The 16,229-nt window shown below is 32.5% G+C and overlaps 1 protein-coding gene across 5 annotated transcripts in view; it reads right to left on the bottom strand.

Annotated features, from left to right (window-relative positions):
* The window catches only part of Fbxw7 (F-box and WD repeat domain containing 7), a 184,815-nt gene that overhangs the window by 57,010 nt on the left and 111,576 nt on the right, over positions 1-16,229 (bottom strand). The window contains exon 2 of one of the 5 annotated variants that reach the window (XM_076864341.2): positions 2,116-2,293. The exons of the other annotated variants lie outside the window; for them this stretch is intronic. Coding sequence (XP_076720456.1) covers positions 2,116-2,293 — 178 coding nt within the window. The remainder of the gene's footprint in view (positions 1-2,115; positions 2,294-16,229) is intronic. 5 annotated transcript variants of the gene reach the window in all.

The following is a 16,229-nucleotide window of genomic DNA, read 5'->3' as shown; positions in this document are numbered from 1 at the left end:
AGCCATCTGCTTCAAAGAAGCTAAATATATCTAAAGCAAAAGCTAGATAACATATTAAACACAAATAAGATTAATTACACATCACATTACACATCTTTTTTAAATCTTTGATCTAGAAAAATACTTTTAAAAATGCATATCATAAACTTTAACAGGGGAAAGTTGGTAAATTATGTAACAAATAGGATGTAAATCAACTTAAAGCTAACTAAACTAACCAGTTGTAAAAAGGAGTGAGGATATAGTTTCATACTCCCTCTAATACTTCTAGTAGTGTCAATGAGTTATGCAATAGTAAACTATTGGCAGGCAGGCAATACTGAACATGTTAACTTAGCTTTTTAAATAACTTTTAAAACCTTTAAGCAATTTTCTAGTAGGAATTTCATTTTCATATTTAGTTCTATGCTGTTATTACAACAGCAAGGTATAATTTAATGTAACACAGTAACCTAGAAAAGCCAAATTGAATAATGAATCTAGGAAACCTTCAGAGAAAGCCTTGTGGGCCTCTATTAATTTGTCTTATAGAATCTCCTCCTTTGCCCTTTACAAGTAGTATCTATTACATGTAAAGCAAAAAGAGGTAGAAGATAGAGGGAGAAAACAGAGGTAGAAGACAAAAGTAAACATAATAATTTTCCCATATATTGTACTTAACTGTATTAGAAATATTCCACAAAACAGAACAAAACTGACTATTAATATCTTAACAATTCCTCAAATTTTAAATTTATTTGTATGGTATTTTCTTTTACAGAAGTATTAAAAAATAATTAGTTTATTAAAGACATTAAAATTTCAGAGGCCTATGTATAAAATGCTTAAATCAGAGCAGTGACCTCATTCAGCAAAAGCTATAAAACTGACAAGGTAAAAGACCACAAAATTTTAAAAGCTGTACTTTCTGAAGACACAGTAAATAAGAAAAGAAACAAAAAGTGAAAGGATATTCATATTCCTTTTTCAATGTTTAAATTATATTATATTATAACTTGACTCAAAATGTTTTCTAACATGGCTGCCACTTCTTTGGAATAGAAATAGAAGCCACTCAAAAGGAACTAAGCTAATTAGAAAATGCATTTTTACAAAGGTTATTTAAGTCACACTACGTAGAAGTGCCTCTTTATAAGGAGGAAAAACTTTTTTTCCTTATTTATTATTATTATGGATTATTCTACTTGTTTAAGTCTGTTTCCCCTTTAGTATTTAAAAACAGGTATTGGGGGTGGGGGTGGGGGGCCAGGATACTAACAGCATTGATCTCACACACACACTCATTTAATTCCAGACATGTTTTCTGTGTATGTTGGTTTAATATTTTTAAGGACCACAGACCTATTTTAGATCTAAAATATTTAGACCTAGTAAATAACTGAAATCTAACTGAAAGCTAGCAAATGTCTAGTAAATAACTGAATACCAACTAACTCGGAAAATATAAACAAATTCTAATATTTCAAAGCTTGGTTGGGGAGAGAAATTTGTCCTGAAAAACATCCACTAGATCGTAACTTGAGTATACATGTTTGTTGGTTCAGTGTGGTCTGTATGTATACTGTATCATAACTGCTACGCAATGGCATGCTATTTTTTTCACATAACAGCAAAAAGTAATGTCTCTAAAATGTTACTTTTAACTTAAAAAACAGCAATTTAAAAATAATCCAGCTTAAAGTGCCAAGTAAACTTAAGGACCTGGAATGCTCTTTAATTGAGCTATTTAAATACTAAATTTTTCCCAGGTATAAAAAGAGTAGCACCAGATTTTTGCTTTTCATACAAAATAAAAGCCATAAATTTGAGGGTTTTAATATTTGCTAACATCTTTCAAAACTTTTCACATTTACCAATTTCAAGTAAGTTTACAGGATAAAACTTAAATAAAAAATAAATGGTGGAAAAACCAAATAGGTGGATTAGGTAATCATGCCTTTTAGGTTCTATATCAGATTTGTAAAACTATCATTTATATATGTTTTCACTGGATATACAATACACTGTTAGTTTTAGTTATAAATATCAATTGCAATTTGAAGCATTTCTTCAAAAAAGAAGCAAAAGTATATCATTTAAATACACATTCATATTTTTCAAACATGTAAGACTTACCCGTCTTCGACAGAAAGGGAGGCCTTGGGCAATGATGCTAATGCTAAAGATCTTCATCACAGTTTGATGTGGCAGAGGCTCTTTTGCACTTTTAAGATCAACAGGAACCAAGCCATGGTTTAGAGTAGCTTTTCCCGGTTTTGACATTTTAAAACTCTTCTTGGTTGATGAATACTCTCTACATGTAATACAGGCACATTACTAAAAACTCTAACCACCAAATTAAAAAATATATATATAGATATATATATTTAATAGTAGTTTTAAAAGGCTGAGAACCCAAGGCCTGCTGCTTTTGTCTTTCAACCTTCTCCTACCAAATGTCCTGACCTGTCTGAGGCTTGGTGAAGTGCAAACTATCCTAGAATAGCCAGGAATTATAAACTACTGAAGTGAAAGCTCCTGCTCCTGCCAGTCAAACAGCTGGTGAACCTCCCATACAAAGTCAGTAACTTGAATACGACCAAAAGCAGAGCTGTGCTGTGGAACCCCTTTTAATGTTTCTCCAACTAACTAGGTGGTTCCTAGAGAATTTAAGTAGTTATTTTCTTTATAAAAACAATGAAACAAAACAAACCCCATACTGTATCCTCTCTTAGATATCTTATCGAGTCTTCCTTATCCAAATATCAGCATTAGTACTTCAGGAATGCTTTGAATTGTGTTTCAAATTTAAGGAGGGGGTTTATGCATGCTAAAATATATATATATATATATATATATATATATATATATATATATATATATATATATATATATATATAAAAAACACATAAGCGTGTTCCACTTTTGATATACTGCAATGAGCACTATTTCCAAGTGTTCATCTTGAGCATGTTCTTTTTCTACATACCACTCTTTATCTTATACTCACATAGACTAACTAGCACTCTAAGTCTAACTATTAATAATGCTTCAGATTGATCTTCCTACAGAATTTGGTCAATCTTAGTTCAATTTCTATGATTTTGGAAAACTCAATGATTTTACTTGAAAGAAAAATAGTCTTGTGGTTTATTAAAGATACATTAAAAGATTATTTATTTATAAAGTAACCTATGATGGCCAGTAATCACAATCATATGCCATTGACAACAGGGATATATATGTGATGTGAAATGTGCTGTTAGGAGATCCTGTTATTAGGTGAACATCACAGAGTGTACTAACACAAACTAAGACAGCTGTGATGTCACTAAGTGATAAGATGCTATGGTTTACCTTCATATAGGAGGCGAAATACCGTGCAGTACATGACTCTACAGTAAAATGGATAGTAAGTAGCTAATTCATTGAAAATCCATAGTGCCTAATTTCTGCAATACAACATGGACAGCTAAATCTTCCTAAAATACAGAAATGTGGTATTAAAAGAAAAATCTATTCCTCAAGAACTTTCAATAGCTCCCCAATGACTAAGACAAAGTTTCGAGAAGACGACTCCTCAAATGACCCCAAATTAATTGTTCCCATATTACCTCAAATAATTTCCTAAATTAACCACTTATGTGGTAATTAATATTATACTTCCTTCTATATTCAAGCCTATGAACTACACTGTCATAAAGATATGGAAAAAGCTCAATGTAAGAATAGATAGTCCTAATAGGTAGTAGACAATATGTGAACTATCTATTCACAATTTTCAATGAACTAGTTTGTTCTCTCCTTCTATTTTCTTCTTCCAATAGCCAGTCATCTCACTTATCTCTCCTTCTCTTTTAATAGAACTTTATTATGGGAAGTTAGAATGTGATAGGGAAAGAATTACAAAGGAGATTGGAAGAAAAGGGTGATTTCTTTCTTTCCTTTGGAGAGATCCATCTTAGTGAATATAAAGTGGGCTTCTGGGGAGATATTCATACACAAGTAATAGTCCCAGTCCTAACCTGATGCCATGCTTTTACAGAAGACCTTTCTCTTATATCACAATTCAAAATGTAGTTGAAAATGCAAAGTCACTGGCAGAGTTGATACATCTCCATTTCTGACAATATACCCCAAAGAATTTAAAACATGGACTTGAACTGTACATCCTTACTTATAGCAGCATTATTCACAAAAACCGAAAGGTGGAAGCCACCTCTCCAAACATCAACTGATGAATGGATAAACAAAGTACAGTATATACATAAAATGAAATACATATTTAGTTTTTAAAATGAAGGAAATTCTAAACATGTTATAGTATAGATGAACCTTGAAGACATTATACTAAGTAAGTCAAAAAAAGAATGCATATTGCATGATTTCACTTGCACAAGGTTCTTAGAATAGTGTAATCACACATAGAAAGTAGAGGGTGGTTGCCAGGGCCAGGGGGAAGTTGAACATGGGACAGTGTAAGTGGTACAGAATTTCAGTGGAGGAAATGAGAAATTTCTGGAGATGAAAAGTGGTAATAGTCATACAACACTATGAATGAACTTAATGACACTGAACTATATGTTTTAACATGGCTAAGATATTAAATTATATATTATAGATATTTAACCACAACTAAAAAATATCTTAAAATTTAAAAAGTAAACGACTAATAATATAATCATCACACAATAAAAATCTCAATAGAGGTCCAGGGTTGGGAGAGAGAAGAGATAGTATTAGGGTACTGGAAATCTATAACTTGATAAAGTAGGGGGGGAAATAAGACTGATATTCAAGATACATAAGTCTATAGCCCCACCAGGGTATTACTACCTCTCAGAATAGGCTCATTCTAGTTTCAGCATCTCCTCTGAAGTTCACTTTATTTCCTAAGACCTATAAATTTTTTCACTTATATAATATAACCTTCAGTCATATCTTGTATTTCATTTAAAAATCCCCTTTGTTAAAAAAAAAAAGTAGCTCCCAAGGAATAATCCTCCTCCCAGTTCCTATCACCATCTGCTTTGTTAGTATTACAATAGAGTTTTATGTAAACTGAGATTTATTCTAAAAAAAAATCTATCAATTATAAAGTTCATTAACCTCTTCCCTAAATTCCTTTTTCTGAATCACAGATATAAACTATGTGAAAAGTGAACACAGAAAAAAATACGTCACTACATTCCATAACTTTAATATTTATTTGCATAGAAAAACTAATAAAAATAGATCAGCTCTGACTTATCTTTCACTTAAGGGGTAGCAAATTGAAAATTATAAATTTTTACTATTATTTTTTAAATGTCTCAAAGAACTTCAAAGTCATATGTATTTACATGCAGATACTTTGAAGATAAGCCAGATCTCTAATATTTTTGGAGCCTAATCCCAAGGAAGAAAAAAAGTTTGGGAATTGAAAAGAACTCAGAGAAAATTAAAACTAACCTCAATAGTTTTCACTCCTCAGTGTCTTAAGGGGTAAAAATTACTATGAAGTAAAACTTGACTTCCCCTTTTCAAGAAACTATTACGGTGATAATGGAAACAAAGCAGGAGTGAAAACAAAGACTTATACTAGATATCAAGTTCTGGTAAGCACAAAGTAAAGACATTCTAATTCAACTTTTTTTCTTTTTTAATTGGTAAATAGCTGCCCTCAACTGGATAATAGGGGGTACTGCAACTGCAGCAAATTATCATCAAATGGAATTATATGTCTGTTAACAGTGTCTTTTTTTATTTTATCTTTTATTTGTTCTTTTTAGTTATATAGGATGGTAGAGTGTATTTTGAAAAATTTATACAAATTTGAGGATTTGAATATAAAAGAAGACTCTATCAATAAAGGAAATCATAGACAATATAGATGAAAGCCCCCTAATACTTTACCTTGGAGCTAGTCCTGTGGGTCTAAGACAAGATAGTCTTGGTCTCAATTCTACTTTTAAAAATATTTAAGATAGTAGCACTACTAACTTCTGCTTAACCTCCAGATGATACTATAAGAATTAAAGTTACAATAGCAGGTGGGAGCATGAACTTTGAAGCCAAACTGCATTAGTGTATACCCTGGCTCTATCAGGGGTGACTTTAAATTAATCCCTTTGTGCCTCAATTTCACCTACACAATATCTACCTCATGACCAGATGCAAGTATTAAATGAGTTTATGCAGACATACAGAATAATGGCTCACTTCTAGTAAATGCTTCATCATGATCACTACTACTATTATTGGGATCAAAAGTCACATAGAGCTGGGAATGGTGGTACATACATAATCCCAGCAACTTGGGAGGCTGAGGTAGGAGGTTTGCAAGTTCAAAGTCATCCTCAGCAATTTAGTGAGGCCCCAAGAAACTTAACAAGACCCTGTCTTAAAATAAAAAATAAAAATAGAAGGGCTGGGGATGTGGTTCAGTGGTTAAGTGTACCTACATTCATTTCCTGATGTGGCGGTGGGGGGGATCACATGGAGCTCTGTAAATTACAAATCAATTTCTAAAGTAACTAGGAAAGAAAGCAGGAATTCTAAAATCCACCCAAAATAACTGTGGAGTATAATATTTTAAAACAATATCTATCACTTTCAGAAATCTTCCATTAAGTCCTTCAATAATTTCACCTTAAAAATGAAGCTATAATATCTTAACTGTGATGTCTTGGCATTTTAAGATGCCAGCTTAACAACACCATCCAAGAAGAGTTTAAAACTAGAAAGCTTGTGGTTCAGAAAAGGTCTCTGAATAAGGTGATTTATTTTGCCTACTCATCACATTCTGATTTTCTTTCTTCTAAGTTTGCATTGGCGGAAACCATTATATACAAATGTTACATATAACAAAATATCACTAGTATGGTATTCAGATCACAGATTCATGTACTCAAATTTTCTTTTTTTTTTTTGGGGGGGGGGTGTCCCAGGGATTAAACTCAGGAGCACTCTGCCACTGAGTCACATCCTCAGCCCTTTTTTTGTATTTTATTTGGAGATAGGGTCTCACTGTGTTGCTTAGTACCTCATAGTTGCTAAGGATGGCTTTGAACTCACAATACTTTTGCCTCAGCCTCCTGAGCTGCTGGGATTACAGGCGTGCGTCACCACAACCAGCTTCCAATCTTCTATTAGCAACAACAAAAAATGCCATTAATGGCATTTTTCTCTAGACTTCCACATTTTATTTCTCTTTCATTCAGTAGTATTACACTAAAGATTAGGATTCAACTACTCTTGACCAAAGGCCACAGCATGAAGGATGCAAAAACATTTTTCCATTTTCCAGAAATTCTTCTTGAATCAGCTAAAAAAATCACTTGGAAGACATATGTTTACCTACAAGCACAAATGATATTTGTTTTATTTTTGTTTGAGCCAGGGTTTTGCTACGTAGCCCAGACATGGCTCAAACTCCTAGGCCACAAGCCATTCTCCCCACTCAGCCAGAAAGTAGCTTGAAACACAGCCAGGTGCCATCACTCCAGTTCTAGGAACAAATGATTTTATATCAAGAGTTTTCAGAGTCTCACCTCAAAACCTTTGACAGGGAGAATATTAACATAAGTCCCATAATACTCGATGTTCCTCATTGATTCTGTGAATTGAAGCAACAAGACCTACTTTCATAGAAAGAGAATATGTCAGATGCTAAAAATTACATCACTACTAAATGAAAATAAACCAGAATCAATATTCTTTTAATAGAGAACAAGTATACTCAATTATTTAGAGATACAGACTAAGATTATTTTTTTGTGCTGAATCAGTTTTTAATCTCTCCTAGCACCTTGCAATTATCAAAAACCTTAGTTCTCTGCTTAAAAATAAATGACCCATCAAGCTTATGCTAGTAATATCTGTAGAAGTCCAACCAACAGTATATCATTACTTCAACTGCAGAAAAATAAATATAATTAATTAGATTTATGTGAAAATAATAAATATATGGTTTGCCTTTAAATTTTTAACATTCATAAAAAGCACAAGTCAAATGAATAAAAATATTTATGAAGATCATTTAAAAATGATGCCCAAAAAACTTCTAAAGAACTTTACATGTTCAAAGTACTCAATAATAAACATTATGACTTTCAGTTATGATATTATTGAGATATCACACTTATATAAACATTTAAAGAATCACAATATATTATTATGCTTCCCTGTTAATTTTATCTGGAAACCAAAGGGAGACCCTAACTACTTAAGAGAATCAAACTTGGTTCTGGAAAAGCATGTACATATATATAGGTGTTATAAAAATGTGACCTCATCACTGGACCTTTGCAAAATAAAAGCGTTGTGTATATGTACATACCTGTATATGCAACATTTTCAAAATAAAAATGTTAGACTACCAGGATACATAAAGTATTTCAAATATCTGATGTATATGAAAGATCTGATTACTAGACATTTACAATTTCTGGAAATGCCCAATTATTTCAAAGTGACTGGATACAAATCCATTATAAATTAAAATACAGAAAATCAAACTCAAAACAAGTTCTAAAAATGACCAGTTTAAAGCTGAAAAAAACAATCCACAGCACACCAAAACCTCTAAGATTTAAAAATAAATAAATAAATAACTATTTATTAATTTACTTACAACCAAATTATCTTTTGATTAAACTATTGATTTAGCAAACAACCAATTTCCAGCCCAATTACCTGGAGTTTATACTCCAGGTAAACTCACCTTCGTACAAAGAATAGTGGGTGAATTTTAAATTCAAATTTCTGCTCCACCACTAACTATAACCTTAGGTAAGTCCCTCTTTTCAGACTTAAGATTTTCTACAATGAGGAACCTTGGCCAGACAACTTAGAATGAAGTTCCTTATGGTTTTAAGAGTATATTAAGCTCTAATAGTATCAGGTATATATACAGCCTACTTATAATGTATTGGATTGTCAACTTGACGACCATTACTTTATTATAGTTTAGTGAACAGTAAAGTGGTCTTACAAACTTCATCCAAATGAAATCCTCTGCTTTGATTCATTTGTGTATACCTTCTAAAAAGAGGCATCATGCATGTGTTATCAACCAATATGTGTTTGTGTTGTATATTTTTTAAAAAATTAATAAAAGAAATTTATAAACATGATAATTTAAAACCATTATTAAAATCAAGAAAAACGGCAGACTTTTTCTGATTCCACGTTATTACAGTAATTTGCATATTTTTATTTTCTCTCCCACTTACCACAGTAATCTGAACAGTGACAAAAGTATATTTGATCTTTTAAGTAAGCAAGCTTCAGATTTTATTCCTATATTTGTGTATAAGAACTTTAATTGTGTGTGTGTGTGTGTGTGTGTGTGTGTGTGTGTTTTCTGTGGTACTGGGGATTAAACCCAGGGCCTTGTGCATGCAAGGCAAGCACTCTACCAACTGAGCTATGTCCCTAGTTCCAGTTATTAACTCTAAAATGATACTTTCCCCCATTCTTTCATTAGACATTTAAAGAAATATTTTAGATAAAACAAAAATTCAACTATCAGATTAAATTTTGTAAGTATTTCAGACATGCCTTATATGAAGTCCTCAATGACTATAACATAATTCACCTCATGATTAACATTAACTCTTACAGTCTGCCTTGGGTTACCCCAGCTGTTAAATTGGCCTTACACAGCTGCTCACCAAGAATTTAGCTGATGATTATTATAGTTATATCTTTAAGTCAACTATGACAAAAATGACATAGTAATTAAAGGTATTTTAGACATGCAAAAACCTCTTGTGATGATGGAATAAGTGGTCTGAGCAACTTTATTTTCTACAATTCTCAAAATTTAAGTGTAAGATAAAAACTATCAGTTTTTTAAGGTTCCTCATTTAAGCTACTTTTATGAATGAGTTAAAAAAATTAGTTCATCAATCTTACAGTTAAAATAAATACTACTTATTGCCTTGCATGGTAGCCCATGCCTCAAATCCCACTGGCTCTGGAAGATGAGGCAGCGGTGATCACAAGTTCAAAGCAAATTTGTGAGGCCGTAAGCAATTTGGTGACACACTGTCTGAAAGTTAAAAAAAAAAAAAATTAAAAAGGGCTGGGAAGGCTGGAGTTGTAGCTCAGTGGTAGAGTGCCTGCCTCACATGTATGAGACACTGGGTTCAAACCTCAGTACCACACACAAAAATAAATAAAAAATTAATAAAACAAAGGTTTTGTGTCCATCTTCAACTAAAAATATTTTAAAGGCAGGGAAGGGAGTGTGCTGGGAATGTGGCCTGTGGTTAAGTGCCCTTGGGTTCAATCCCTGATACAAATAAATAAATATTACTTATTAATATATAATCCCCCGTAAAAATTCTAAAGACTATTACAGGTCAGTAAGTCATAAATAAGAATAGTACCTCTTTTAAGGTTTATCAGTTAGTTAAAAGTAAGTAATACAGGTGATTTTGTGGTAGAGCTTTAACAAAATTAAACAAAACTAAGCTATAATTCAGGAAGCTCAACAAACTGACAGTCAACACATCATAAGGATTTTTCCTATAAAAACTAAAAAGCTAAATTTATTGAAACATAAAATATCTGGCAACATTAACAATTTGAGAAAGTAACATAGTAAAGAGGGAGGAGATAACTGTTTTCTACACTGTTGAGTTTCTGATGCAATTATGAATACAAATCAATTATTTTGGGCAAGACATAGTATAATTTTCACCAACATATCATGAAAGCACAAGATTTATTAGTATTCACTAAAAGTACCTCATAGAATTTAAGTATAGGATTACTTTAAACACAGAAAATACTTATAGAACAAAGGTATAGAAAACACATCTAGGGCCTCATTCCTGGATGGGCTGACAGGTGATACCACTGGCCTCTGACACCACTGAAATTACATATTGAACAAAGTACATTGATAAACATCACCATTAATGTTACAGCTGAAGTTTAAGTCTTCATTCTTTCCAGTAAGTAAAACACTAACTGGCTATATCAAGAAAAATTAAAAATGAATAATCAAAAACCCTACCCCTGCAATTCTGGAGAATGTCTGAAATAGAAAGATTTGGGGATGAAGAACAAGTCATCTAGGGATACCAAGAGACTACTGGGTTTAACAGGAGAGATAAAGGAAGTGTGCAGCTGTAAAAGGTTTAAGAATTACTTGTCTCATTTCAGATTGGAACAATGAATTGCACTGAGAGTTTAAGTCCAGTAGGTCTAATTCCTAAACTCATTCTTTGCAACAGAATATCTGTTCTAGAAAATGTTTGGTCCTAATCTAGTCATAAGAAAGCTGTGAAATTTCCCAACCTAGTTGTTTGGATACTTATTTCTGTTTTGGATATGCAAATTTGCCAGATACCTAAGCTGTAGATAATTGAAATAAAGCACTGCAGAAGACAGGTGTATATTATATATAGACTCTATTTAATATACCTAATTTTTATAAAGTCCAAATAGGGAAGAAAACAGGATTAAAAACAAAAATATAATAGCCGAGAACAAACTGTATTCTCAAAGATGGTCACAATATTTTCTTCCGTCTTATATGCTCTTCTTGCAATATGACTCTGACACTCCTTCCATTGAGAGGTAGAGGCCATGCCCTCTTCCTTTAAGAAATGGTCAGACTTTTGTGACTTTTTCAACCACTAGTGATGGTAAAAGTGACATGTAAATCCCCATGCTAAGTCCTTAAAAAAGAGATTCAGTAACTCTGAAGGCTGAGAAAAGAGAAGGCCAGCCTAGGCATCTCAGCAAGATCCTGCCTCAAAAAGTGAGGGAGGGGGTAGAGGACTCAAAGCAACCCTGGGTTCAATCCCCAGTAAGGGTGTGTGTGTGGCTGGGAGGGATTCAGCCTCTACCTTGTTGGAACGGGTGGTAGCCCTGATGTGCTGTTGAAGTAGTCTCCCGCCTAGAGGCCACTATGCAGTGAAAGAGCACAAACTAGCCCCTGTAAAAAGAAGACATATGAAATAGTCCTGAGACTAGAAGAGAAAAAGATTCTTGATCATCCCTCAGGTGCTGTAGACTCCTGCTGTTTCACCTCCAGAAACAATCTGATTGTAAACCTGAATTAGTAATGGCCAGGTGAGCACTTAAATTACTAACCTACAGGAACAATGAATATTAATAAATAAAATCATTTTTGTTTGTTATGAGTCACAAAGCTGTGCAGTAGTTTGTCAAGAACATTGGTTTGTTGTAATATAATACCTATGATTCTAGTGGAGTGTTACTTTGAAAATTTAACAAGAATGGAAAGGACAAAAGATGATCCTCTTAAAAAGGTAAGTGGCCATTTTAAGGATGGCAAAATTTTGGGTGACAATTTCCAATACTGATAACATCCGCTGGAAATGATGCATTTAGCAAGTCTCTAGCTAATTTCAAGACAAAACTTTAACATCTATTATAGAGTACTTCGGCTTGAATTTACATCCAAACCAGCCTGATACAAGACAAAGAAAATTAACTCATTTGAAAATTGCTTTCAATCATGCACTTTTCTTTTTAGATTTATCCTATCATACAAATATATATATATATATGTATGTATGTATGTATATATATATATATATATGCATATAAGTTTACACATTATTAATTTATATATACATACATATATATACATTTTTTTATTTCATCTTTATTACCTTTTCCCCCCTGCTTTACTCCATATATATATTTATATAGCATATATATATTTATAAATGTATACATTTATACATTATAAAAATGTATAAATTTTTTTATACTTTTTTTTTCTAGTGACCCAAGAAAACAAACATCACTCCTCTACTTACTCGTCCTATAATGAGCGGTTTCAGTTTACATGCAAGATTCAACCCTGATAACAACACTAGTATTAGGAGGAATCAAGTTAATATTCTATGTCAGATACACTGAGTAATTACACCAACAGTTTACAAAGAGTGCTCTCTAAAATACATCCTAAATGGAGATCATTTCAACCTTCTTGAAACTATTGTTTCATTTGTTTATAATCATCTCTTTCTTCACTGTGAAAAAATTTAGGTATTTTCTGTAGTACTAAGCAACAATTCTAGGATTTCTAAGCTGGGCCAAGACGATCCATTCTCTCCATTTATTTCTGTTCCAGCCATTCAGCTCAAGGACACCAATTATCATCAGAGAACAGAACCTGTACTTTCATCTCTTCTGAACATTTTCATGTAGTGACTCAGAGAGCCCCAAGTTTACTGAAAATTTCTTTTAGTCTTTTACAAATTCCTTCTAGGTTCAGCATTAACAATCCATTATGGGAAAACAACTGTCAGTCAACAAGAGTGCTTCACACTGCTAACAAAACTTACAATATCAAATAGCTGAACTCTATGCTAAAAGTCATAATAATTTAGACAAAAGTCAGTGGAATAATTTCACACCATAACTAGGGGCATATCCTCAAAACTAAAAATAATTTCCACAGTATACCATCCAGACTGAACTAGATAGTCAAGCTAGTTTTAGTATAACCTTGTAACATTACAATAATTAATTTTATGAAATAGTTAATTTTTATTAAGGTTTTACTATCTGCCAGTCACTGTCCCGAGTACTTTGCAAAATTATCTCACTCAATTCTCTCAGTAACACTATGAGGTAGGCGCTACTACCATCTCTAAGTTAACTCTAAGTTAACAGCTTGCTCAAGGTCAAACTGCCATTGAGTGAGAGAGCTGGTACTTGAAAGCCCCAGTCAGACTTCAGAGATCATATTAACTACCATTGATCATAAGCTTATACTTTCAAATAAACTTAAGGGAAAAATAAAACTTTAGCCAGGGTTCTATTTTAGATTTTGAACTTTCTCTCTAAAAGCTGTCAAAATAGAAATCCAGGGGTTCAGAGTACCTCTGCCAGTTTGGTGGAGTCAGCACCATGTTTTTCTTGGTATTCTTTTAACTGGATATTTAATATCTTTCAGGGAGGGCATGTCTTGGGCAGTTTACAAGAGCCTGAGCAGTCTTATTGGCTGTTCATGGCCCTTTCCACATATTCACTACCCATTCTGGGCCTATAGTTTATATTTCTCATTTTTTTAGCCCAAAAAACCAAAGCAAATTGTGGAAGATTATATCAACTATTCATATATTCCTTACCTAGAATAACTGGGTAGTTATACCCTATAATATTGCCTTTTATGCCAACACAAGAGGAAATTTAGACGAGAAAGACTCAGTAGAGAGATCATTATTTTCTCACATTAATGCTTAGGAAGCACAGAGCAGCTCCCTAACAATGGGAGATTATTTGCTTTTATGCATCATTTATACACAGATCCTTGTGGAAATTCTTCTTTCCTTCTTTCTTTCACTTCTCTCCCTCCCCCAACCCCCATCTTTCTTTTTGATATTGGAACTGAACCCAGGGGCACTTTACCATTGCACTACCTTGGAGTCCCTTTCCTTTTGATTATTTTTTATTTGGAGATAGAGTCTCACTAAGTTGCTGAGGTTGGCCTCAAACTTGGAATCCTCCTGTCTCAGCCTCCTAAGTTGGAATTTCAGGTGGGCATCGCTCAGTCCTTGAGAAAATTTCAAAACAGTACTCAGTAAGTTTGCACACATATGTACATTTATCCCAAGATTCACTGTTTCATCACTTTCTGTTATTAAATAGTAAAATGAAAATATGCTAGTTACTTACTAAAAAGCAAAAACAAAAACCCAAGTGTATCTTACCTATTACATGAAAAAGCACATAACTACTCTAAATATTAATTCCGAAAGGTACACAAGAACACAAAGTAAGAGATAAACAAGCACAGATTAAATAGATTTAAAATACATGAAAAGCAGCTCTATCAATAGCAATAAGGTACTATATGGCCCTCTAGCGCTCAGCAAAGAAAAAAATTCTTAGGTAATTATATGCCTATATATATTTCATAATAAAAATAATTTCCTAAGTATATTAAATATACCAGTATGACTTCTAAACAAAACTAAATTGTGCCTCCTTTTGAATTATCATTCATATTTATAGTATTCAGTAAAAGAGAATTCTAAATTTTTTTCTCATAAAAAAACCAAATACTAAATAAAAAATATAGCAATACAATGAAGAATTAAACAGTACTGAGTGCAAGTTTCAAAGAAGAGATAAAACTGAAAGAACAGTGTCACATCAACCAAAAAGTACTTAAAATACTAAATTCCCTAAAAATCATTTTTTCTCTGTAGTCTACGTCTGTAATTCATCCAGCTTGATTATTTCCTTATTATATAAAAGTTATACATAATAGAGATTATAATTATAAGAACCAAAAAGATTAAGTATATGAAAATGTGCTTGCAGAAGAGATGTCAAAGATAAAAATGAGATTTTGGACAAAAGTGAAAGTAAAAGGTAAACCCATGAACAGAAGAGTCTCACGAATAAGATTCTAAGACTGCAATCACTGCTGAAATATTACTGTTTAAAGCCGGTGAAATACAAAGTTCAGAATGCACTTTTTATAGGTTTTAGAAGTATATTATTATATATTTTATTTATTATTTGTACTTGGGGGGTTTAGGGGGAAGGGGGAACTGATACAAAAGCAAACTGTAAATTTTACTGAGGGCTTTGTTATTCATTTGCTGTAACTTCAATTAAAGTTAAAACTTTAGAAATTACTGGAGAAGATTCTGCATGTCTCAGAACATATCTCTGCTGTTAAACAGCACAAGGCTGTTCACTTAAACAAGTAAAACAAGGCAGACTGTAACTAATGGCTACAATATGTTACAAAGAGCAAATAAAGGTACAGAATTTTGTTCAGAATTCTGTGAAATATAGTTAAAGCAAATGATATAGGAAGTGGATCTTAAGGACAGAAAATAAGTCAGAGGCTATAGGGTAAGGAAGACATTTAAAAGATGGAAAAGGCTTAAACAAAGGTATAAAGATGCCCTGAATTCCTCTAACTCTCAGTAAAGTCATGTTGCTGAGCTTAAATTTTTATGTCTGTTTGTATCTGTCACATATTTGACATTATATTAAAAGAACAAAAGACAACTCTCTAAACTATGAATAAAGTTTCCTCAACTTGCTAAAGGCTATATGTAAATTAATTATGATTAAAATCATATTTCATGAGAAACCTGAAACTGTTCCATTAAGATCGGGAAGAAGACAAAAGATGTCCCCTATCACCACTGCTTTTCAACATCATATTAGAAGTCTGAGCTAATATAATAAGAACAGGAAGAAAAGATAATCGATAAATAATATTCTGTTTATAAATAACATAATCCTCT

Source organism: Callospermophilus lateralis, chromosome 8 (assembly GCF_048772815.1).
Source record: "Callospermophilus lateralis isolate mCalLat2 chromosome 8, mCalLat2.hap1, whole genome shotgun sequence".
Classification (NCBI taxonomy): Eukaryota; Metazoa; Chordata; class Mammalia; order Rodentia; family Sciuridae; genus Callospermophilus; species Callospermophilus lateralis.
The sequence above is the reverse complement of the archived record's forward strand: the minus strand, read 5'-3'. Positions and strand labels throughout refer to the sequence as shown.